We start from the raw sequence: 25,515 nt of genomic DNA, 5'->3' as shown, positions 1-25,515 counted from the left end.
CACTGCCACTGTCCTTTCTCAGAAGTCCCTTTTCTGATCACCTCTTGCCTCTCCTGCATAGGAATTTTACAGCAAACTGCAACAGCGCAGTGTGGCCTATGTCAACGTGGACATTGCCGTCTTCGGTAAGCACCCCTCGTCTCACACGACTTGCACACCATCAGGCTGTACTGATGCACTGATTAGTTTGTTTCTTCTCTAATCCTCAGGAGGGTGGGGTTGGAGGGCCCTGGATGCAGCCCCCTTGCTGAAGCTGAGCGGGTCTGGGTCTGGTCAGGGCCTGAATGGGAGGCTCCCCAAGGACCCCCAAGTAATCCACCAATTTTATTTTAATTTTTACTTCCTTAACTACTTTTGAACAACGCCCCCTAACATAACATTCTCCGGGTGGCTTAAGGAAACCATTTAAATACAAAACAAGACATCGGTGTGTAAAATCAAAAGAAGCATGAAGGCGACAAAGGCCAACCCCCACACACACCCAAAGTTAATTCCAAAGCTGAGAGGCCTGGGGGGAGTAGAAAGGTCTTCACCTGGTATCCAAAAGATCACATGGATAGCACCAGGGAACCTTCTTGGGAAGGCTGCCCCATAACTGGGGTGCCACTTTTTAAAAAGAAGAGCCCTCTGCCTACTGGTTACTCGCCACACTCTCCTCGGCAGGGGCACTCTGTGAAGGGTCCCCAAAGAGGATCGTGTGTCAGGTAAGTACCTGTGGGAGATGGCATAGGATACCGATGCACTTAAACCCTTGGAGCACAAGGGTTGCAGTTTGGGGTCTCCAGTCCGTGTGAACTTAGGAGCCTGCCTCATCCTGAGCCAGCTTTGGTGCACCTAGCTCAGTCCCGTCTACACTGACTGGTTCTCCGAGGAATAGGAGTCTTGCCCAATTTCCAACTCCACTTAGAGATGCTGGGAATTCAACCCGGGACCTTTTTCAGGCAAAACAGGTTCTTCAACTCTGAGCTGCTTTTCCCGATCCTGGCACTGACTGAGCAGACCCACACTTGCTTAGCTTCACCAAGCAGGTGGCATCAAGCACCTTAAGACCATGCCTTGATGGGACCTTTCCCAACCAGTGTGCCTCCAGCTGTTGTTGGACCACAACTCCCATCAGCCTCAGCCAGCATTGTCAATGGTCAGGAAAGATGGGAATTGTGGTCCAACAACATCTGGAGGCACACTGGTTGGGAAAGGCTGATCTAAGCCAACAAATGCTCGGACACTGAGCTTGCCTGTTGCCTGTTGTTGGGCAATGGGGGAAATTCCTGTTTCATTGCCCAGACAGGCCCAAAGGCAGCCTCCAGAGCACAGCTAAGAAACCACCCGCCATTTTGATTTCCCCTACAATTGCTCCAGAGTACTCAACAGAACATTGCTCTGGTGCAGAGGTGGCCAACCTTGTGCCCTCCAGATGTTGCTGGACTGCAGCTCCCATCAGCCCCAGCCAGCACAGCCAATGGTCAGGGATGAGGGGCATTGGAGTCCAACAACATCTGGCTCCAGGGGAGGCACCATGTTGGCTATCCCTGCTCTGGAGCACTGGGGGGGTAATAAAAAGAAACAAACCCACAGCTGGAGAAGCAAGTGGGCAGCTAGACAAGCAAGCTAACTGGGGCGACACTGGCATGGGAGGGGGGCACCCCAGGGTGTTTTCTCTGACTTGGAGCCAGGCGCAGGGTCAGCCTTCACATGTGGGCCAGGCTTCAGTCAAGTCAGCCTTTGCCATGTCACCCTCCAAATATCCTAAATCTCTGGAAGCTTCTGGTACACTTCCTCCCCTGTTGAAGCGGCAGCGAAAGCAAGAAACTCAGGAGAGGCATCCCCCAAAAAGCTGATACATTGTTTGAAAACAGCCTCAGCTGCAGTGATTATAGTTTAGTGACGCATTTCCGAGGCGTGGGGAAAGGAACGTTCCTCTTCCTTTTTCTGTCTTTCCTTGTCGTAATTCGGTGCCAGAGCACCTGCTTTTCAGCCAGAGGATTGCAGGTTCAGTCCCAGCAGCATCTCCAGGTAGAGTTGGGAGACACTCCCTGTTTGAAACCCTGGAGAGCCGTTGCTGCCAGTCAGTGTGGACAATATTGGGCTAGATGGATACCCTTCCTATGCTCCTTTGCAGTAATCCGCAAAAATTGTGTGTTGAGCTAGAAATGGCCCTAGTCCTCAAGAGCTATGTTTCTAAACCAACACAGTTTTTTGTCTGTCTTCTGAAATAAGTTTAAATGGTCATTTGTTTCCCTGGCATTTTCTGAAGAAAATTGGCTGGCATACAATGAAATGATTGGATTGGAAAGGCTCATAAAAAGGAGTGAACACATCCATTGACTAGCCTTAGATGTCCAGATTAAGACAGATGCCCAGACAATATATCATATAGGTTAAAGTAACTATAGAGAGGACCTAAAAGGAGCCCATTATTATACAGCAAAATTTTAGAAATAGTTTCTGCAATTTCATTAACTATATGATGGATGAATTTCAACACATTGCTCCCATCATGGGCTATACGAGGTGTGGGGAGTGTCTCTGGCCCTCCCGATGTTGCTGAACTGCAACTCCCATCATCGCTGGCCATAGGCTATGTTTGCACGGGCAAATGGGAGTTGTAGTTCAGCAACATCCGGAGGGCCAGAGACACTCCCCACTCTTGGTCTGCCCACTGGTCAGAAGGGGCTCCTGCCACATCAGGAGGCACAGGAGCCCTGGCAGACTCATGCCCTTGGCCTTGGAGAATCCCCCCCCCTCACGCTTCTGTTTTTCCTTTGACAGCCAACGCTACCTTGAGGGCCCAGGGAACGCCTCCTGCTCAAAGTGTTATTTTTGCAGCTGCCCAGCAGGTAACTAGATGAGGGTAGAGGATAAATGCTAAAATGATTCCCTATGTGCGCAGCAAATGCTAGAATAATTATTCAGGGAAAGAAAGGCTATTAGTCATGATTGTTTAGTGCAGGGGCCGCCAGGCTTTTGGGCCCATGCACACATTTTCACGTTAATGGGCAGGCAGGGCATTCCAGGCAGGGAGTTGCCAACCCTGCTTTGATATCAATATCTTTGCTGAGGATCCCTAGTCAAACTTTACCAACAGCACAATCGTAACCATATCTACTCAGAAGTAAGTCCTGTTGAGTTCTATGAGGCTTAATCCTGTAGGAAGAATGTTTAGAATTGCTGCCTTCAGGGGCATCCATCTTTACTCCTGAGTGCTCCCATCTAACATCTCCCCAACACTAGGCTCCCTTCTTCCTACAATGGCCTTATGGTGACTGGCCTGGCCTGAGGGCACTTAAACCCTTCTTGCCAGAAACAAGTAGGCTGGATTAAATGCTCCCGACCCAGGCTCCCTAAACAGGTGAGAAGGAATGATCCCATCACTCCAGCTGGACCTGGAAACAACCCCTTTTAGCAAAGATTTCTATCTTAATTTCCAATCCGAGAATTTTTTTTGTTTGAATGGTATGCTCCAAGCAGCTGTGGTTAATGCTTAATATATCATGCTTAATGACATCACTAGGGCCCCTCCTAAAATCTCAGGGTTTGGGATGCTTCTGACCTGGCAACCCTAGTACGTGGAGGCATAGTAGCAGGAGCAGATCACAGGAACAGGGCTGGCGTTTGCAAACCGAGGCCCGATTGGGAACCTGCGGGGGCCCTGCACTCCCCTTCTGCAATCCGCGGCAGGAGCTTCAGAGCCACCCGCCATTCCCCCGCTTCACCTACCTTTCTCTCTGCTGTTTTTTGTGGCTGCACACACTATGCACGCAGGTTTGCCATCAATCAAGATGGCGGCTGAAGTTTCCCTAAGGGGCTGAAGCCTCTGCCACCAACTTGGTTGATGGCAGCAATGCGCTTGTGTAGTGAGCGGGCGGCTTGGGATATCCCACCCTGCGATCCGCGGTACCAATCCTCCCGCGAATCGCAGAAGGGGAGTGCTGGGGCCCGGGGCAGGCTGGTGTCCAAGGGCCCTGGCATGCCTGGAGCCGGCCCTGGGCCCCGCTAAGCCTTTAAGGCGCAATTCCCCCCGTGAGCACGGGCCCCCCGCTAACCATGGGGCCCGATTGGGTCCAATCGGTATTTTGCTGGCCCTGCATAAGAGAGTCCTTCCCTCTCTGCCTGAGGGGGCCTGGGACAGCCACCAGCCGCAGTCAGGCAAGACAGTGCTGGGCAAGGAAGCTGACCTATTTGAAAGCATGTCCCAATGTACTTTGGCTGCTATTTCTTTATTTCAATTATTTCTATCCCTCTATGATAGGTGGGGGCGGAGGGTGCTTTTCCTTATTGCCTTCCTTGCTTCTTGTATATGGGATCTCTTCTCCCCCCCCCAAAAAAAAGAATTATGCTAGGCTGCTGCCACTGCCAAGATGAGCCTCCCACTGCATCCTCACCTGTCCAGCTGCATGAGGGAGTTTCTGTTTCCTGGAGCTGCTTCCTCCAGCCAGCCTAACTGTAGGAAAAACAGAAGGAGAGAGAGGGACAAGGTAGCCCAAAACCAAAACACCAAATCTCTTAGAGAATCTTGTGAACCATCTTTAGCCCACAAAGATGTAGCTGTTCGGAGCATGAGGCTAGGCCTTAGTGAGGAATTCCAGAGAACTGCCTTTTCAAAGCAAGAAAGCCACATGCCAACATATAAAGAACATTATTAGGGAAGATGGGAGGAAAGGAGGGCAGGCAGCAACCACACATGCAGAGGCTTGCAAATAAAAGCACTAAAGTCACTCTCTTAGCTAGTTACATGTTAGCTGCTTGAGCTTCAGAACATTTGCAGAGTTCCTTGCAGAAGTGAGATTCTGAGACAGAGCATCTTTGAAACTAGTAAAAGCTTCTGGAATACCCTACCCCAAGAAGCCCAACTCTGCTCCCTTTCTGATGGTGTTCCGGAGATGTTTGAAAACCATCCTGTTCCAGAGAGACATTGGGAGGGACTGAAGGCTGAGCCTGAAACTGATTTTATTTTTCCCCCTTTTAGTTTTACCTCTTTAGTCACCTTTTAATATCACTCCCTTAGATTTCTTCAATGTATTTTATGTATTTTTTATCTATTTTAGTTTGTTTGTGGTTTTTTACTGTGTATGATTTTATTGCGAGCCGCCCTATGTGCCTTCTTTTAGGGTAGAAGGGTGGGATAGAAATATTTTAAATAAATAAAATAAAATAAAATAACAATAATAATAAAAACCAGCCTTCTTCCTAAGACAAGACGGTCATTTGAACCAGTCATAGAATCTTCTCCTTCTCTGAAGTCAGGGGTCTCTTTTCCTCTCCAGGTGAAGACCCCAGCAGATTCTTCCCTGTCAGTCTATGACAACTGGAAACGCCACTTCAACCGAAGTAGCTCTGTATATGGAATCATCCCCAGGTAAGAGGGAGGGTGGGGATGTCACTTTTTAACAGGCAGCCCATGGACCCCTCAAGGTCAACATTTCTCTAACCCAGAGCTTAGAAGTAATTAGTTACAAGTAACAAATTACTTGTAATTCATTACTGCTTTGAGGAACAAGTGGGTAATTCTTTTACATTTTGATTTTAATAGAGCTAGGAGTAATTTTATTACATTTGTGGAGTAATTGTAATGTTTCCAGCATTACTTTTGGGTATTACTTGGGGGGGGAGCAGGGGAAGTCTTCTGCTCCTCTGATTTGTGAATGAATCTTCCCTCGTGTTCTGTGGGTGGGTAGGAGGCGACAAGGGAGGAAATTAGAGGAAAGTGTGCATAAAAATGAATACATTCATGAAAAATAACATACACAAATATTAGGGGCAATTGCTTGCAAAATTCAAAAATGGCTCCAGAAATGCAGAGAACTGAATTTAAGAATGGAAAAACAAGAAACTGGAAGAACACAAATTGACAAATTCTTCCATTCCTCCATCAAAATTGAGGCAGCTGGCAACCAGAGTGGGGCATTTTCAGTGGGGCTGCTCCACTTGTGGAAGTCCCTCTCCAAGGGGAATGAATGCTGCTGTCTTTTGTATCATTTATACCAAATAGTTTGGTGTAAGTTTTTGTTTACCCTCCCTGGCCTGTTAGATAAGCAGGCTGATTTTAATTAATGTCTGTATTCTGCTGTTGTATTGAAGTTGTAATTTTTTATTAATTGTCCTGGCTCCCAACCAGAGAAGCAGACTCATGACACGATGACTGGGTTTTGCACAGAGTTTTATTCCAGAGGTTAGCACAAGAACGTAGCATCAAAACACACTAGGCAGGAATCAGGATACAGAACACCAGCAGATGCAACTAGGCTGTTGAAGCAACCCAAGACACTCCAAATAAAAGAGAGGGGGGCGGGCACTCTACTTGCATGAGCGAAATCTAGCACTTGTCTTTGAAGCAAGACAGGGGCTTCTCCTGGGAAAAGAGGATAATTTCTTAATATGTGACCGTCTCTTCTCCTGTCTGCCTGAGCTTGGGGAAGCGGTCAGCTCTGACTCTGTGAGAGATTCCTCTTTCTTATCTCTCTGAAATTGTCCATCAGATTCATTAAGGTCTGGCTGCTGCACAGATAAGTCTGGGCTAGGTGCCAGCAATGAGGGTAGACTGCGTTCCTCACCCTCCACTGCAGGCGAGGGGGAGGGCTGTTGAGGCCTTCCTCGGCAGGAACACAACAGGACCACTGGGCACAGTGCTGACAGGGTTCTGGGGAAGCCTTTCCTCTGTGGTCTCACCAGACCCTTCTCCAACACCTGCAACCCTCTCCCCATTCTCTCAGTCCTGCCAAATGTTCTCCATGGGGCCCATGACATTAGCCAATCTGAAACCATCAGATATAGGGCAGAATATCATAAACTAGCAAGTATATTCGTATATTTATTTATAAAGGTGGTAAATAATTATACAGGTACTGCCATTTTCATAGCTAACCATGCTGAGGGTTTTTAGTGGATTGCTTTTAAAAACTTAAATATATGGGTTGTACCATCCAACTTAAGTCCTATGCAGAATAGACTTGTTAGTCAAGTACTCTGAGCAGGGCTTAGTTGGAGACAACTCCATATATATATAATTAATGTGGGTGGTAGTCCATGCTAGTCTTACTCAAAGTAGACCCACTGAAGTTAAAATACATGACTAAGTTAGGTTCATTAATTTTAGTGGGTCTACTTTAAGTAGGACTTAGTTGACTACAACTGTGTGTGAGGTTTCTCTAATATTTATTTATAAAGTTGGCGTATCGCTTTAAAAATATATATAGTACTCTACTGCCATTTATGCAGCTGATCATCCTGGGGGACTTCAGTGTTGTTTTTGAGGGTCCCATATTTTAGACTCAGCTTCAAGAGACCCCCCCCAACTTACTGTCTTTCTCCTTTGTTCAGTTTAGGGTCTTTGGGTGCTGGAAGCGATTATGCCTCCTTCGTTCATTACCTGGGCATCACATCCATGGATATCGCTTACACCTATGACCGGGTAATTCATTACACACACACAGCCCACCTAGGCAGCATGGCCAACCGTCAGGGCTGGTGGGAGTTGGGAGTCACAGTAACAACAGCAGGGCCCATTCTTAGTCAATTTTTAAATTTTTCTTTATTTACTATATTTTCATCCCACTGTTCAGGAGAATCTTCTTGCAAAACAGAAAACATAGCATATAATGTGTGTAAGCTGAACAATATGCGGTAGTAATGCAAAAAAAAAAAACACCTGAAATTTAAATTTTAAAACAGCCCAAACCTTAATGTAATGTTGATTAAAATCAACCGTCAACCTGGTACAACTGTAAACCAGAATGAACAGCACTAAATAAATCCCTGATCACCCATAAGATATGTCCAGCAGTAAAGCTTTAATTAAGACAGCAAAACTCCTAATGATATGATTTAACTTGCCTTCGCCTAGAGCAAGACTTCAGCACGCATCTATCCAGCCTACCACACGGCCTTTGACACTTTTGACTATGCGGAAAGATTTATCGACCCAGGTAAGGGATGAGGGTGGAACATAAGGTGAAGCCCCAGGGGTGGGGAACCTGTGCCCAGGCTCCACAGATGGCCCTGTGGGTCTCTCTGTTCGGCCCTCAGGAGGACTCTCCTCAGGCCATACACCCTCCCTGAGCGCTTTTGCCCGGTTGAATGTGTCCTTCAGCTGTGATGATGCCTCTTGCTGGCCCTGAAGGAGGATGGAGAGGTGTGTGTGCACGCGTGCTAGGACCTCTGGCTCGCATAGTGGGAATGTAAGCTACTGTGCAAAAGGTGTAAAAAGTTGCTTCCACTTCTCTGCCCCCTTTTGCATCTGGGGCTGCCCTCTAGGGAAAGCGGGTCCCAGGCTGGAAAAGCGTCCTTAAAGCTTTTTTTTTTTTGCAATCCCATCTCCAGATTAAACATGACACCTTTTCTCTTTGTTCTGCTCTTCATTATTCCTCTGTTCTGTTTACCCACTTCTTATTTTGTTTTTGTTTTATCCTGTGAAAAAAGCCATGTTTGGGGACATTTCAGTTTAGAAAAAAGATGACTAAGGGGACAGATGATATAAGTTTTAAAAATCTATGAATGGAGCACAGAGACTGAGTAGAGAGGATTTCCCCCTCTCCTTCTGCTATCATATAAGACGTTGGTGACATTGATGAGAGGCGAGTTCAGGGACGCGCAGACCAAAGGCAAAATAACAAGGTCCAACAGATCTACTATGGCAGAAACTGCCCTAGACTACTAGAAACAGAATCTGCTTCTTCCTCAGAGGCATGAAGTGTTTTCCTCCTCGGTGTGCGAGTCCGTTAAGAGCAAGCGAATGGAAAGGGAGTTTGGTCCTGGGGCTGCTGGCACACACCTTACATTTAGCACCCATGACTTCTCCCAAAGAATCCTGGGAGCTGTAGTTTGTAAAATGTGCTGGGAAATGCAGCTGTGTAAGTGAGGGGTAAACTACAGTTCCCAGGATTCTTTGGGAGAAGTCATGTGCTTTCACTGTATGTTGTGTACGCAGCCTATTTATTTATTTATCTATTTCATTTATACCCCACCTTTCATTTTCATGATGGAAACCCAAGGCGGCTTACATGTGGTTCCCAGGCGGTCTCCCATCCAGGCACTGACCACATCTGACCCTGCTTAGCTTCAGCAGGGTGCTGACCTCATGTGCCTTCAGACCAGAGCCTGGGACCTAGAATTCCTCAGGCTGCTTTGTTGCCTCTCTCTTGGACAGCTGCAATCATTGTTAGGCAAAATTGTCTTTGGGGCCACCTCATGTTTACTGGTTGGCTGCCCGAGCTGAGTTAGCATTTGGCTTCCCCCCCCCTGCCCCTGGCGTGTGAGTATCATGACATTTATGCATTGAAGGATCAAGAGTTGACCAGGATAGCCATTGCTCATCTCTTTTGCCGAGGTCTCTGCCTGCCTGCCTGCCTTTTCTGTCATGGCTATGCTCTGCCTGTCTGATGGCGACCAAAAGGCATTTGATTGCATTCCCCTGGAATGGAGGGGATATCTCCCACCCACGGGCTGCTGTGCTGCCTCTGTGCTTCTCCAGACTGAACTCTGTGCCCTTCTCTCTCCAACGAGGCACGTACCTACCTGAGCGAGGAAGCCCTTGGAATCCTGGTCCTCTGGGCAGTTGCCTCACTGGCTGGTCCAGCCCATGTTCCATCCCAGCCCCTGAAACAGGCCAAGTATCCAGTTGCTGGTTGCCCTCCCTTCACTGGCAGGAGCTCCTCCCTGCAGGTGGCCAGCCCTGCTCTTGCAAAACAGCATCAGGAGCAGAGTGCTGCCAGCGTAGTGTCCGGACTGTGCTCCCCTCTGCTAGGGCTGGGCCGGATGCTTGTTTAGGGTGCAGAAGACCCTCCCTGTCCTCTTTCCTGCTTTATCCCCACAGGGTTCACCAGCCACCAGGCCGTGGCACGGACAGCTGGCAACGTTTTGGTGCGCCTGGCGGATGCCCTGCTCCTGCCACTCAATGTGAGCGACTATGGGGAGACACTGCAGCAGATGTTCAGCATTGCCAAAGAGGCGCTCCAGGAGGACCTTGCCAAGAACAACATCTCCCTTGGTGAGGGGGTGGGGGTAAAATGCACAGGGCTACCGGCAGGGTTGCTGGGTGGGTGGTGGCCTTCTGGGCCAGGTGCAACAGAGGACAGGGCTCTTCCCTGGTGGTCGGGAATAAGGGATTTCCACAGGTGTCGCTTCCCTGGAGAAGAGGGACGAGCCCAGGGCAGACTTATCCATTAGGCACAGTAGGCACAGTGCCTAGGGCCCACGATACTTTTAGGGGCCCATGAAAATGTTTTAATTTCTTTTAAAATCAGAAGAAAAAAATGAACGTTTAGGGTCGAAGAAAATGTTTTAATTACATCAGAAAAAAATGAAACCTTTAGGGCCCACGAAAATCTATTAAATTTTGCCTAAAACAGAAAAAAAATGTTGAAGTATTTAAAGTTATATCAAAAATAATTTTTAATATTGATATTATTATGGAGGAAGGGGCCCACGAAGGCAATAGTGCCTAGGGCCCATGAAAGTTCATCCCTCAGTGGCAGCACACATGCTGTGCAGGCAGAAGGTCCCCCGGGGCAGTCCCTGCCTTCTCCTGCAACTCTAGGGAAAGACTGGAAACCTGGAGAGCTGCTGCCAGTCAGTGTCTACAACCAATGGTCTGAGTCGGTATAAGGCAGTTTCCTGCCTTCAGGTTCTGTGCTTTGCTCTCCTGCCCAGTTATTCGAGGTGCAAGAGGCGTGTCCTCTTGTGCATTTGGCCACACCCTCCTCCGCCGGGAATGGAGCAAGTGTTGTAGCCGCCTTGCAGGTCAGCTGTCAGCTGTCGGGCGCCTCCTGAGCCCGTTGGAATTGGAGGGCGTGTGCCATGCCTGCTCCTATATGGAGGCAGGTGGGGAGGGTGACGGGAGGATTGCAGTGGAGCACAGACCTATAACCTCAGTGGAGCCAGTGTGACTGTCCCACTTAAGAACTCTTAGCTGCACCACCTAAGGGTTTGGGGGGAATTTATGAGGAGGGAAGACACCCCTTTTTAATTGATGACACAACAGCTTTAGCTGAGTGAACAAGAGCTTCCTTTTTTTCTTGCTTGGGTGCTGGACGTCTGCAAGTGGGTTTTGCTCCCCCTGTCGCTCAAAGGCAGGAAACTCTGGGACTTCAAAGGAAAATAAACGACAGTTAAAAAGAAATCGGTAATGGCTGGTGTTTCCCCAGCACCACTACCCACGGTACAAATGCCCCCCCCCATGCACACACTTGATGTGCCCAGATCCGCTCACTCGAGATTCCTCCTGGGGCTGGGAAGGTTTTTCAGACTGTTCTAACTCCTCCTAACATATTTCTGACACAAACTGTTCATAGATACCTAAATATACAGAGATCCTTGGGTTTTGTAGGGGGTTCTAGAGGTTTCTTGTGGTTTTCCTTAAAGCCCCCCAGCCCCCAGGAATGGGGCCTCCCTACCACCCAAGACAGGGCTGTCTACGGCCTTGAAAGGGGGAGTCTCAGGGAGATGGACATTGGCTGACAACCGTTGTATGAAGAAGAGCTGAAGAGAGGGAGAAAGGAGAGGAAACGGTAGAGAGATGGGTTGCGGGGAAAGAAGAACGGCAGACAGAGGGCACCAGAGAGGAATAAAAAATAAAAATCGACAGAGGCTGACTGCATCCAGTGAGCAACTCGGTGTTCCTGACAACATTGTCAAGTAATCAAAAGCAGCTTGGAGTTGGGCTCGTTTATGTGTTTGTTTACTTGTTGTTCACACTTGTTAATTAATTGTTTGTGCTACGTACCTGCATCCATATTGTAAAAAAAATGTTTTTACAGCATCCATCAGGCTAAAAGCTGAGTGACAGTCTGCCTCTCCTCCCCTTTGACTAAGGACTGTGCACAGTGCACTTAGGCGTCACTCACTGTGGTAAGGACTGGGGTTTATAGGGCCAGACTAAACTAGGGTTTAGAGAGCCAGTGTGGTGCAGTGGTTAAGGTGTTGGACTACGACCTGGGAAACCAGGATTCGAATCCCCACAAAGCCATGAAGCTCACTGGGTGACCTTGGGCCGGTCACTGCCTCTCAGCCTCATGAAAACCCCATTCACAGGGTCGCCATAAGTCGGAATCGACTTGAAGGCAGTACATTTACATTTACAAACTAGGGTTTATAGAGTCCAAATGGAATTATTTTTTTTATAATAATGTTTTTATTATTCAAATTTTTATAGAAACAAATACAAATACAACAAGGGTATACAAGGGTCATCTACACCAGACAACAGCTAAACTTGACCCATTCCTCAGCGGCAACAATCTGTTCTGCTGTTCCAGATCCACTTTGGGCTGCAATTGTACGTTTCCAGGCGGCAGCTGATGGTCTCAACCAGCGCAGAGCAAACCTGCAGAAAGAAGAAAATCCCAAGTGAGTAGCTCCTCTTCCAGCAGACTTCACTATACATTTATACATGGGTATTTGACTATGGCTTATTTATATAGTACTCTAGAGTGCTCAAAAGTTGCCTTGTATTTACTAATCCAAGTAATCCTGCCCTCTGACCCCCAGTCCGTAAGAGAGGTTAGTTTGACAGGCACCAGGAAAAGGGACTTCTTGGTGGTGGCCCTGCATTTATGGAATTCTCTCCCCCAGGAAATACAACTGGCCCACTGAAATTGTTTTTGTTCCAATCCTCATTTGATTTAATTGTTGTGCATTATTTATTACTGCCAATTTTTAGGGGGTGTTAAATTGGTATTTGATACATAAAGAAACAAAAAATGGATCATTTCAACAGCGCTGTAAGGCCGATATTGTTATCCACAACAACGGCTCGCTCAAGCACAGTTAGAAGGCAATGACCGCTTGTTTTGGGAGCTGGTAGCCAGAGGTTCTGGTGATTATAAATATTACTCCACAAGTCAAATATCTCCATCAATGTGGAGTGACCATTTCACCAAACTCTATGAAGCACCGATAATTCTTAATGCGCTCCCTCAACTATGTAAAGAGGTCGAAAATACCACCTGGCCTCCTGTCACGTCTTCCCAGGTTAGTTCACTCATTGCCTCCTTAAAAAGAGGCAAAGCTCCCGGAGAAGACATGATTCCTCCCAAGCTTTTTACCAACTTTCCCGAATGGTGGGTCCCCATTCTGGCTAAATTATTTACAAGAATCAATAACACTGGTGTCATTCCTGCTGGCTGGAAACAGAGCATAGTCATCCCTGTCTTTAAGAAAGGAACAAAGGACGATCCAAATAATTACAGACCTATTAGTCTACTTGATATAGGAGCCAAACTATATAGTAAGCTCCTTTTAATGAAACTGGAAGACTGGGAAGTAGAAAATTCAATAATAGCACCGGAACAAGCAGGGTTCCGAAAGGGACAGTGTACTTTAGATCATTGTGCTGCTGTACTATTCCTGGCCAGACAGTCAATAATGGGTCCTACCAAACATCTTTATGCCGCTTTTGTCGACCTCGCAGCGGCTTTTGATTCTATTGACAGAAACAGTCTATGGACTAAGTTGGCCTGTTCTAATATAGACAAACACCTTCTGTATCTAATTAGAGAATTGTACTCCAACAATTCCCTTAGAATCAGGGTAGGTAATAATCTAACAGACCCAATAAGGACTAATAAAGGTGTTAAGCAAGGCTGCCTTCTTGCACCTTTGCTATTTAATCTGTATTTGAATGACATTGTTACTGAACTTAAGGGACCAAAATTCTTCCCTCCTTCAGCCGGGGCCAGGAAGATCTCTATGCTCCTTTACGCCGATGACATGACCCTTCTCTCCCTTACCCCTATAGGTCTGAGAAGGCTATTGTCGAGTTTAGACATCTATTGTAAAAATGAAGGCCTCTACATAAATTATAAGAAAACAAAAATAATGGTATTTGGTAAGAGACATCAAACGCATAAATGGTCTATTGGATCTTATGCAATAGAACAATGCCGGTCTTTCAAATACCTAGGTATACATTTCCAAGATACCCTTGTTTGGACAAAACACTTGTTAGCCACTAAACTAACAGCTGTGAGTGAGGTAGGGAAAATTCTCAGATTCTACAGGACTTCGGGGGGTCACCTTGTGGCCCCCGCCCTACAAATCTTTCAAAGTAAGGTAATCCCACAGATTACCTATGGAGCAGCAATCTGGGGATGGATAGCCCCTTCTCTAACACAGCCAGAAACGATCCAAAATAACTTTTTGAGACGCCTTCTTTGCCTACCCCCTGGCACGCCTGCCGCTTTTTTAAGAACTGAAACTGATTTTCTCCCAGTTTGCGCTCGAATACATAAATCTCTAATGTCATACTGGACAACTTTATCTAACTCAAACTCTAAGATCTTGGTGAAGACTTGTTTTGAGGTGGCTATATATGATAATTTTTGGTCCTCTAAATTCCAGGTGATCCTTGCTGAATACCACATTCCAACAATGTCTATTAAAGCACTATATAAGTATAATATCCACGAGCGGTTAACATACCACTGCTCTTGGCTGGACGACCTGAAAATTTCTAACTCCAAGTTTTCTAGATGGTATGGACTTTTTAAACTGGATCATAAAAGGGCAAACTATCTAACTTACCATCTACCAATCCATTTAAGACAGGCCTTCACTGCCCTGCGATTTCAAACCATGCCCAGTGCTATGCTAACTGGGCGCTATCAAAACATTCCATATGATCAGCGACTCTGTATTTGCCAAGGTGGGAAAGTAGAAGACTTGATCCACTACTTATTTATTTATTTATTTATTTTTATTTAATTACATTTCTAGACCGCCCTATAGCAGAAAGCTCTCAGGGCGGTGTACAACAAATAAAATCACAATTAAAATATGAGCAAGTGTGGAAAAAAATATATATATATAGTACAATTAGAAAACATTAATAAAATTCCCATTGAGATTTAAATTAAGATCATATTAAGTTTAGAATGTTAAATTAAAATATTTAAAAATTTACAAAATTTAAAAAGCCTGGGCGAAAAGGTAAGTTTTTACCTGGCGCCGAAAAGATAACAGAGAAGGCGCCAGGCGTATCTCGTCTGGGAGGGCATTCCATAGTTCGGGGGCCACCACCGAGAAGGCCCTAGATCTAGTTGTTGATCTCCGGGCCTCTTTATGGGTTGGGACCCGGAGAAGGGCCTTCGACGTCGAGCGTAGTGAACGGGTAGGAGAGGCGCTCCATCAGGTATTGCGGTCCGATGCTGTTTAGGGCTTTATAGGTAAGAACCAACACTTTGAATCTGGCCCGGAAACATATCGGTAGCCAGTGCAGCTGCGCCAGGACAGGTGTTATATGGTCAAATTTCTTTGTCCCAGTGAGAACTCTGGCCGCAGCATTTTGCACTAGCTGAAGTTTCCGAACCGTCTTCATAGGTAGCCCCACGTAGAGTGCATTACAGTAGTCCAATCTAGAGGTTACCATAGCATGGATAACTGAGGCAAGATGCTCCTTGCTCAGATAGGGTCGTAGTTGGGCTACCAGCCGGAGCTGGTAGAATGCATTCCGTGCCACCGAGGCTACCTGAGCCTCAAGTGACAGGAGCGGATCTAATAAGACCCCCAAACTACGTACCTGTTCCTTTAGGGGGAGTGTAACCCCATCTAGGACAGGTCGAACGTCAACCATCTGGGCAGAGGGTCCTCCCACCAACAGCATCTCAGTCTTGTTAGGATTGAGTTTCAGTTTATTAGCTCTCATCCAGCCCATTATCGCGGCCAGGCAGCGGTTTAGTACATCAACAGCCTCACCTGACGGACTTCCGGGAAGGGTGACTTCGCTTGTGCCTGCTTTTGGGACGGGCTCCCGCCTCAAAAGAAGCTTATTCAGATATAAATCAGTCAGAACATTTTTTTTTTTGACTGATGAAATTTCTCCCGGGCAGGGAGAAACGTAGAGATCAACCTCAAAGCCTGTTTTTGTTGGGAGGACTGGATTTCATTAATTTATGAGATAAGGTCCAGCCAACAATGCCGGACGGACTTTCTAACAAGCTCTATCTGCTTAAGCGATACGTTTATCTTTTCTTCAAAGAGAGAACGGACTAACAGGCAAGCACCCTTCTTTCTATTATTTTTTTTACTTGGTTTAAATTGTTGCAGCAAAAGGAGATTTGTCAGATTGATCGGCTTTGGACAACTTCTGGGTGAGATATAGCTCTTCTCTGTTATTCACGAAATTAACAGCTTATCTCTGTTTCTGTCGCAAAAAGCTGTCCTGGAAGTGCATTCTAAAGATAATAAACAGAAGAGGGATTTCTATTCCTGATTTCTATTCCGAGGAATATTATATTGTCTGGGACTATTCTCTTTTTGGTCTATTTTATTTTGACGAATCTGCTTCTTCACTACGCCACTAACTGTTTTGATGCTGGGAACTAAATTTGTTTTGCATTCTTGCACAAGAGAGATAAGGCAGGTTGCTCTGTTTATACTGTGATGTCATCAAGCCTGGAATATTAACCCAATTGTTGCTGAAATAAGAAGTGGTTCTTCTTTATTTTTGTTTTGCTTTGTTTTCGTGGTTTTAAAAATGGCAATCAAGAAAGTGGCTGAGAATCTGGAAGTAATTATGTTTCAGAAAATAATGGATGAGATTGAGATAACGAAACAAACCCTGCGACAGGGTAGTAAGGAGCTGAAAATTGAACTGAGCAAAATGACGCAGGAGCTTAAAGAAATAGGGGACCCTGTGAGAGAGGAGAATGAGATCAGAGATGAGAAAAGAAAAAATAAAGGGAAGATACAAGCCCTGGAGATTGGAACAAATGTGGAATTGGAAAAAGATCTGGAGTTTATGGATTTTAGAAATAAAATCTACTGTTTGGAATTTAACGTTATCTCTGAAGAAATTAATGAAGATATTAGAGATAAAGTTATCAATGGCTTGGATAATCTTCTGGACTGGAATGATGTGATGGAGCTTGATATAGAGAAAATCTATGGAATTAACTGCAGCCATGTGACAATGGAAAAACTCTTAAGAGATGAGCCAGTGCATTTTGTAAAAAAGAAGAACACAGATATGACTTTACAACAGTATTTCAGCAACTTATTCAGAATGGATGGCAAGAAAATATTTGGGATAGAGGAAATTCCCATCAGACTCTTATTATATGACTATGGTTACAACAGCAAGATTATTATGGAATACTGATAATGGAAGATTGGACACTGAAATTACTGGACTTAACAGGACTATTGAAGATGGAAGATGGAACTAATAGGGATAATGGAATAATGGCTATTGAAATTATTGGACCTAACAGATTCTGATGAGATGGATTAATCGAAATGTTTATTTGGACTATGGTTATGACAATAAGATTATTATAATTATTAACGAGATGGATTAATTGACATGTTTATTTGGAGAAAAATTGATAGATATATTTCTTAAAGAATTGAAACCTCTCTTTGACTTTTTGTGGAAAGAATAAAGTAATGTTTATGAGATTTGATGATTAATTAAGATAACTACTGGAGGAAAGTGATTTTATAATATGATTTAAGAGACAGGATTGTTATATATTGTAGACCTATAACTGATTTGATATGTGACAAATGGGAAGTCAACATTTTATTTTATTTTATTTTTTTGTTTAATCATTTTTGTTTTGTTTTGTTTTTTGTCTTTGAATGTTTTATGATTTTGTTTTCTATGTTTTATGAAAATTTGAATAAAAATTATTGTAAAAAAAAAAAAAAAAAAACAGCCTCACCTGACGAAGATGAAAAGGAGTAGTAGAGCTGCGTATCATCAGCATATTGCTGGAAACGCACTCCAAAACTCCTGATGACCTCACCCAGCGGCTTCATATAGATATTAAAAAGCATGGGGGACAGAACTGAACCCTGCGGGACCCCATATTGGAGTACCCAGGGACTCGAGTAATGTTCCCCCAGCATCACCTTCTGGAGATGATTCCCGAGATAGGAGCAGAGCCACCGCCAAGCAGTGCCTCCCACTCCTAAATCCGTAAGTCGCTCCAGAAGGATACCATGGTCGATGGTATCAAACGCCGCTGAGAGATCAAGGAGAACCAACAGAGTTACACTCCCTCTGTCTTTCTCCCGACAGAGGTCATCATACAGGGTGACCAAGGCCGTTTCTGTACCAAACCCCGGCCGAAAGCCCGATTGAAATGGGTCTAGATAATCAGTTTCATCCAAGAGAGCCTGGAGTTGGCGAGCGACCACACGCTCTAGAACCTTGCCCAGGAATGGGACATTTGCTACTGGCCTATAGTTGTCCAAATTATCAGGGTCCAAGGAGGATTTTTTTAGGAGCGGTCTCACCACCGCCTGTTTCAGGCAGGGTGGGACCACTCCCTCTCGTAAAGAGGCATTAATCACCTCCTTGGCCCAGCCGGCTGTTCCATTCCTGCTAGCTTTTATTAGCCATGAGGGGCAAGGATCCAGAGCAGAAGTGGTCGCCCGCACCTGTCCAAGCACCTTGTCCACATCCTCGAGCTGTACCAACTGAAACTCATCCAATAAAACAGGACAAGACTGTGCTCTGGACACCTCATTAGGATCAACTGCTACAATAATGGAGTCAAGGTCCCGGCGGATGTTCATGGTCTTATCACAAAAGTGTCGCGCAAACTCATTACAGCGGGCAATTGATGGTGTTATTGCGTCCTGGGGACCAGAGTGTAAAAGTCCCCGGACAACTTTATAAAGTTCCGCTGGGCGGTTAAGGGATGACTGAATAGAGACAGCAAAGTATTGCTTCTTTGCTGCTCTCACTGCCTTCACATAGAGTTTGGTAGAGAGCTTCACAAGTGCATGATTACAGCCGTCGGGAGTTCGCCTCCATTTGCACTCAAGCCGTCTCCTTTCTTGCTTCATCACTCTTAGCTCCGGAGTAAACCAGGGAGCCAATTGAGCTCTGCAACGGAGAGGGCGCACCGGGGCGATCGTGTCAACTGCCCGGGCCATTTCCATATTCCACAGCATGGCCAGGGTTTCGACAGGACCGTCAATTCTATCAGCCGGAAAATTCCCTAGAGCCATCAGAAAACCCTCAGGATTCATTAGTCTCCGGGGACGGACCATCTTAATTGGTCCTCCACCCTTGCAGAGGGGAGAAAACAGTGTGAGTCTAAACCTTAATAGGCGGTGATCTGACCATGACAAAGGAATAGATGAAAAATCCCTCACTCTCAGATCACCATCCCCTAATCCAGTGGCAAAAATCAAGTCCAGAGTGTGCCCCAACACATGCATAGGGCCAGTAACAAATTGAGACAGCCCCATGGCTGTCATGGAGGTCATGAAGTCCTGAGCTGCTCCAGATAAAGCGGCCTCAGCATGAATGTTGAGATCCCCCAATACCAAAAGTTTGGGGGAACGCAACAATAGATCCGAGACCACCTCTGTCAGCTCAGTTAGGGAGGCTGTTGGGCAGCAGGGTGGACGGTACACCAACAGAATTCCCAGTCTGTCTCGCTGACCCAACGTTATGTGCAGACACTCTAGACCATTAGCCATCTGGATAGGGTGCCTAACAAGAGGGATGGAACTTCTATAGACCACAGCGATTCCCCCTCCCCGACCCTCGGATCTACCCAGATGCTGAACTGAATACCCAGGTGGGCACAACTGGGAGAGATTAATACCTCCCAGATCGCTCACCCAGGTCTCGGTAATACATGCCAGATCGGCCGCCTCATCCACAATTAGGTCATGGATGAGGGAGGTTTTATTATTTACCGATCTGGCATTAAAAAGCAGCAACTGGAGATCCGAGGGTTGGCTGATAGAACTACCAGCAATCCTGTGGGTGTGAGGAGGACCGGAACACGTCACAGCCACCAGTTGTCTGGGGCGAGTTCCCCTTAACTGGCATGTCCTACTCACAGCGCCATACCTCCCATTACCCGTCATTATTTGAATGCCCGATTTATGAGCACCCTAGATCTAGATTTCTTGACATATTAATTAACCGGATTGGTCCTGGAATGGTTAATCAACGTATTTCTTCTCTTTTAGCTGGCCCACTATGCCCTTGCAGCTCAAAATCTGAGAGCTAAATATCTAGTTAAATTTGGTGTCCAGGTTGGCTAGAGTTTTTTTATTTTGTATAGTTTTACACAGTCTTTCTAAGTCATTTTATGCTTTTAATCAATTTTAATATAAAGTTATATTTGTAATTGTCAATTTGTTATGCTGATGTTGTCTTTCTGACTGTTTTATATGTTGATTGCGATGGCCTATGGCCTGCAATAAAATCTTTGGCACTCATTGTTATCCACAAATTACAAATGAAAGAAGAGATCAACCGATGCTGAAGACAGTGGGGGGATAAGTCTGTCCAGAGAGGGCTGATCTTCCAATAGCTGTTAATTATGCTGCAAATAGAAGAACGTCCATGTGCAGAGGCAGTGTGCCTCTGAATATCAGTTGCTGGAGCAGGTAAACTAGAGGAGAGAGGGCTGTTGTCTGTCTTCCTTCCTGGTGTGGGTGCTTCCCAGAAAGAAGCATCCATTTGGCCATTGTTGGAAACAGGATTCTGAACCAGATGGGCTGCCTGTAGGCTCTTCGGACTGTGGCTGTCCTACTGGCAGAAGTGAGGTTTGAAGAGGATATTTCCTGCTTCAGAGTCCAGCTTTTAAATGCTATGCTTATGCTAACTAGACACGTCATGAGAAACTCAAGAGTTGGGACTAGGCTATAGTGATATTTTGCATATTCATCTTGTAAAGATTAGCTGATGTCAGATGCACTTGAATCATTGGCCTTCAGCTGCGGAGTGTGTGTGTGAGAGCGAGTGAGTGTATTGACATATTAAAAATATGTGAAGATTGGAGTAAAGGCAGGGATTCTTGAGGAATTTGATCTTTGCAAATTCCACGGCAAACTGACCTGATCTTTACCTCCCAAACAAATGGGTGTGCACAGATCGGCACATAATACTATTTCAGATTTTGCACTTCTCTGATTTTTGTGATGCAGCTCTTTGCTAAATAGTAAAATAAAATAAATGCTTATAAAAACAGGGATTTTAATATAAAATGTGTTCAGATGCATACATTTAGATAAAATATGTTTATACATGTGCATTTTGTGAGAAGATACATTCAAAAATATGTATGTATTTTGAAATGTTTCTGTGGATTCTAATGGATGAACAAGTGCAAAACTGAAATGGGCCAGAAACAGTGTGATTTCTCCATCCCTTGTCCTCCTGCGTCTGGAAATCTGAGGACCACCACCTGAGGGAACTCTTGCCCAGAAATATAGTGAACTCTATGGTAGTGATTGTTCCTGAGCAAACATGACTTTTTTGTTAGCCAGCTCTGTGAAGTATTTCCTATGGAATGACATAAGCACCTCTGAACCAGTCTCCTTTCTCCATCCCCTCTCGTCCCCCGCCCCCATTTCCTGAAAGCCCCCTGCACGTGCGGATGGTAAATGACCAGCTGATGTTGTTAGAAAGGGCGTTCCTGAACCCCAGAGCCTTCCCGGATAAGTATTACTACAGGTAAGCAAAACCAATGAGCCTGCTTTCTCTAAACACCTGTGCTGAGCCTCCATGAGGTGGGATTCTGCTCCACCGGTGGCCATTCCATTGTCCCATGCCAAGGTAGGGTTGCAAGTAACCTCTTACAGTTCCATTGGGCAATGGTAATATGTCTTGGCATCACCCAACCAATCCCACTGGGCTCCACGGCCACTTTTGGCACAATTCCAGGAACTGGAGCTTCCCTTTAACGTAGGAACTGGGTCCATCTGACTTAATATTGTCTACACTGACTTGAAACAGCTGTTGAGGGTTTCAGACAGGGGGCCACTCTCAGCCCTACCTGGGGATTGAACCTGAGACCTCTTGCATGCCAAGCAGGTGCTCTGTCGGTGAGGCACAGTGTTTAAAAAGGTGAACAAAACAATTGTAAGGTAAGTCTCTATGCAGACCGTGTTCTCCTTGGTATAGTGATTAGAGTGTTGGGCTACGACCTGGGGGACCAGGGTTCGAATCCCCACCCAGCCATGAAGCTCCCTGGGTGACCTTGGGCCAGTCACTGCCCCTCAGCCTCATGAATGTCGCAGAGTGGTGAAATTGGGAATGGAGAGACTGAGTGAGCCTTTAGGTGTTTGAATCTTTGCTAATGATTACTCCTTCCCTGCAAATTAGTCAGACAGAGACTTCAAGCTTTAAAATAAGAAATAACTACTGTATTCTGGAAGTACATACTTGGTAGGAAAGAGTTCTACATCTAGCTAGTTGGAGATGCAAACACTAAGCCTAGTGTTTGCCCTCATGCTGGGAGGAGAGGGAGAGACAAAGAGAAGATGTCTGCTCTCCCTCTCAAGAGAAACGAGAAGAAGGAAGGAGGAAGGAGATGTGGTCAACATCCTCTGCATATCAGTCTAGCAGGAAGGGAGAGTCAGCAGGAGATCAAAGGACAGACATTAGCCTAGCAATCAGGAGGTGTCCTCTCTAGCTACCCTTTTAACCCCATGCAGCCTCAACCCACCAGTTGGAGTTGAACCACATGTTCCAACAATGAAAACCCTATTCATACGGTCGCCATAAGTCAGAAACGACTTGAAGGCAGTGCATTTACATTTTCTAGCTGATGGAACTCACTACCACAAGATGTCAGTGATGGCCACTAACTGAGATTTGTGTGTGAGTTTTCAAAAAAGGATCAGCCTTGGATCAGCTAAGGGGAAACTTCGGTGTCAGATGAAATAGACTTATGACTGCTAGGCAAGGAGAATCTACAGGATAGGTCTTGCTTGTGTGTGGGAAACCTGCAGCCCTGCAGTCGCATCTGGCCCTCACCCTTTTTCAAAAGCCCTCTGCAAGGGATCAGTTCCTACCTCTCGCAAGAGCATTCTGCCCCCTCTCCTGGCAGCATGCTGGGTGAGGAGGAAGAAGGATGAACAGAGATGGAGAGAGAGAGAGAGAGAGAGAGAGAGAGAGAAGGGAATGGCTCTGCCCAGTTTTGGCTCTGACACCGCCCACAGTCAGTATGCAGCCCCTGACAGTTTACTCCCAAGCAAGGTAGCCCTCTCAATAAATAAAAAGTCTAGATAGATAAATACATCTGACTGGCGTGTTGGAACTAGAATGCTGGATATTTGGCAAAGCAGCTCCTGACATTCTTAATGAGATGGAAATGGAAATGGACTGCCTTCCAGTCGATCCCGACTTACGGCGACCCTATGAATAAGGTTTTCGTGGTAAGCGGTATTCAGAGGGGGTTTACCATTGCTCCCCTCTGAGGCTGAGAGGCAGTGACTGGCCCAAGGTCACCCAGGGAGCTTCCTGGCTGGGTGGGGATTCAAATCCTGGTCTCCCAGCTCGTAGTCCAACACTCTAACCACTATGCCACACTGGCTCTCAAATAGGATTTACTCTTGTACAGTCATGCTTAGGATAGATGAAACTGACTTGGAGGAGAGGCGGGGAGGAGATTGGGCGGGCGGGGAGGAGATTGGGCGGGCGGGCGGGCACTGGGCAGAGGGGACGCTCCTTTCCTTTCCAAAAGGAAAACATTGTGAACAGTATCATTCTTTGTTAGGGTTTCTCCCACCTTTTTATTCTACAGCAGGCACATGTAGTCTCCCACCCAAATTTAAACCAAAACTGTCCCTGGCCACATCGACACTTGGACCTGGGTGACCAGGGTTCAAACCCTCATTCAGCCCTGAAGCTCAGTGGGTGATCTTGGGCCAGTCACTGTCTAACCGACCTCACAGTGTTGTTGTGAGGACAAAATGAGACCCACCTTGGCCTTCTTGGAGGAATGGTAGAATGAAATGGAAATGGACTGCCTTCAAGTTCATCCCAACTTATGGTGACCCTATGAATGGGGTTTTCGTGGTAAGCGGTATTCAGAGGGGGTTTACCATTGCCTTCCTCTGAGGCTGAGAGGCAGTGACTGGCCCAAGGTCACCCAGTGAGCTTCATAGCTGTGTGGGGATTCGAACCCTGGTCTCCCAAGTCGTAGTCCAACACTAACCACTATGACCTGAAAAATTAAACACGCTATAGTGTGACTGGTTTGCCCCTCATTTCTCTCTTCTTCTCCTTCTCCTTCTCCTCCTCCAGCCATGTCATCATGGCTTCTCGGTCATCTGCTCTTGCTACCTTCCCAGGCCTTGCTGATGCCTATGCCCATGCTAAGGAGGTGGGCCAGTGGGACGACGTCCACAAGCACCTCACCATTGTTATCCAAGCGATAGAAAATGCGGCCTCCATCCTGGAGCCTGTGGCTGAATAACGGTGATAATCTTAGCAAATAAAGGGAATTGTTCTTTGGAAGGCCGGCTGTAAATTGCGTTCCTCGGCCCCTATTTGCTTTTAAATTGACCTGTTTCCTAAAAGTGATTTCATTGGTTTAATATTTGTTTTATTGTCATTTTGTTTTGTTTTAATCCTTGTAAATTGCCGAGAGAATTTTGGTAATAAGACAACCTAGAAAGTGTACAAGCAAATAAAGAAATACTTTGCATTTACGTAACAGTTTGAACACTCTTGAAGAGCTTCATTTACACTATTTCTGCAATTCGTGCAACAGAGGTGTCTAACACCCAGTTTGAGGGCCTGATCTGGCTCCCCAAGCAATTTTTCTGGCCCCCAGGATCTCACAAATTTTGGCAAAACAGTGGGAAAAGGGGGAAGGGAATTAAAGAATACGACTGGATTGAGCACAGTCCATCACCCTGACTGGGATGCAAATCGCCCCCTATTGCTCATCAATCAGCTCCTCTTCCAATAGGTGTACAGAAGGCTGAGGAGCACAAAGTAGCCTCTGTGGGCATCTGTGGGGGCTACAACCAACCAACCCTGGCACATGGTCATGACTGAGGATTAACTGGGAGGGGGGACAGCAGCCACCTTTGCCTTACAACAACTGTGTGAGGTAGGCTTGGATGAATATCCTGCTGAGGAACGGGGGCTGAGGAAACAGCAGCTGGCCACCCTGGACTTTTGTGGTCCATGGCTCCGTCTTAGCCACAGCGCTAGCTCAGAAGGGTTGGGGAAAAGGTGAGGCATCTGAAGCCCCCCCACCAAGGAGAAGCTGTGTGCAGGGGGCATCCAGGGAGAAAGCGCAACAGCAGCAGCAGCAGCAGCAGCAGCAGCAGCAGAGAACTGACCGTCCTGCCGACAGAGGTAGCAAGGAAGTCCTCGGGTGACTCTCCTTGCAGGAAGAATCCCACCTGACCAGCCCTGACTTGTGATTCCAAAGGAATCCCTCCAGGATATCCCAGTTTGGTGTCTCAGATCTTCCCAGCTTGATCAACCTGTTCCCGCATTGGCTAGTCAGATGGCCATTATAGGAAGCCCACAAGCAGGACCTGAAAGCAGTAGCTCATAATCCCCAGGAAGTGGTGTTACTTAGGCTGCGTGCACACTAGCCCCTTAAAAAGCAATGAGACCATTTTGTCTGGGGGTAAAGACACACTTATTGTTGTGCCGGTTTGTGTGTCTCTACCTCTGTTTTCTCAAAACGGGGGCACACAACTCTTTGCTGCAGGCTCAGGCTTTGCTGTGGGCGATCCTCAAAGGTCTCACGCCAGCAGCGGGAAGAGAGGAGTGTCGCTTCAAAACACAGCCAGAAGTCG

At 46.3% G+C, this 25,515-nt stretch overlaps 1 protein-coding gene across 1 annotated transcript in view; it reads left to right on the top strand.

The window, feature by feature from the left end:
* The window catches only part of NAALADL1 (N-acetylated alpha-linked acidic dipeptidase like 1), a 57,866-nt gene extending 33,447 nt beyond the window's left edge, over nt 1–24,419 (top strand). Inside the window, exons 11-19 of the mRNA XM_061606433.1 lie at nt 62–125; nt 2,770–2,837; nt 5,265–5,356; nt 7,318–7,408; nt 7,841–7,922; nt 9,809–9,982; nt 12,249–12,339; nt 21,329–21,421; nt 23,999–24,419. Coding sequence (XP_061462417.1) covers nt 62–125; nt 2,770–2,837; nt 5,265–5,356; nt 7,318–7,408; nt 7,841–7,922; nt 9,809–9,982; nt 12,249–12,339; nt 21,329–21,421; nt 23,999–24,170 — 927 coding nt within the window. The 3' untranslated portion in view covers nt 24,171–24,419. The remainder of the gene's footprint in view (nt 1–61; nt 126–2,769; nt 2,838–5,264; nt 5,357–7,317; nt 7,409–7,840; nt 7,923–9,808; nt 9,983–12,248; nt 12,340–21,328; nt 21,422–23,998) is intronic.
* Nucleotides 24,420–25,515: the final 1,096 nt, after the last annotated feature.

Source organism: Rhineura floridana, chromosome 22 (assembly GCF_030035675.1).
Source record: "Rhineura floridana isolate rRhiFlo1 chromosome 22, rRhiFlo1.hap2, whole genome shotgun sequence".
NCBI lineage: Eukaryota > Metazoa > Chordata > Lepidosauria > Squamata > Rhineuridae > Rhineura > Rhineura floridana.
This window is presented reverse-complemented; position numbering and strand designations above follow the sequence as displayed.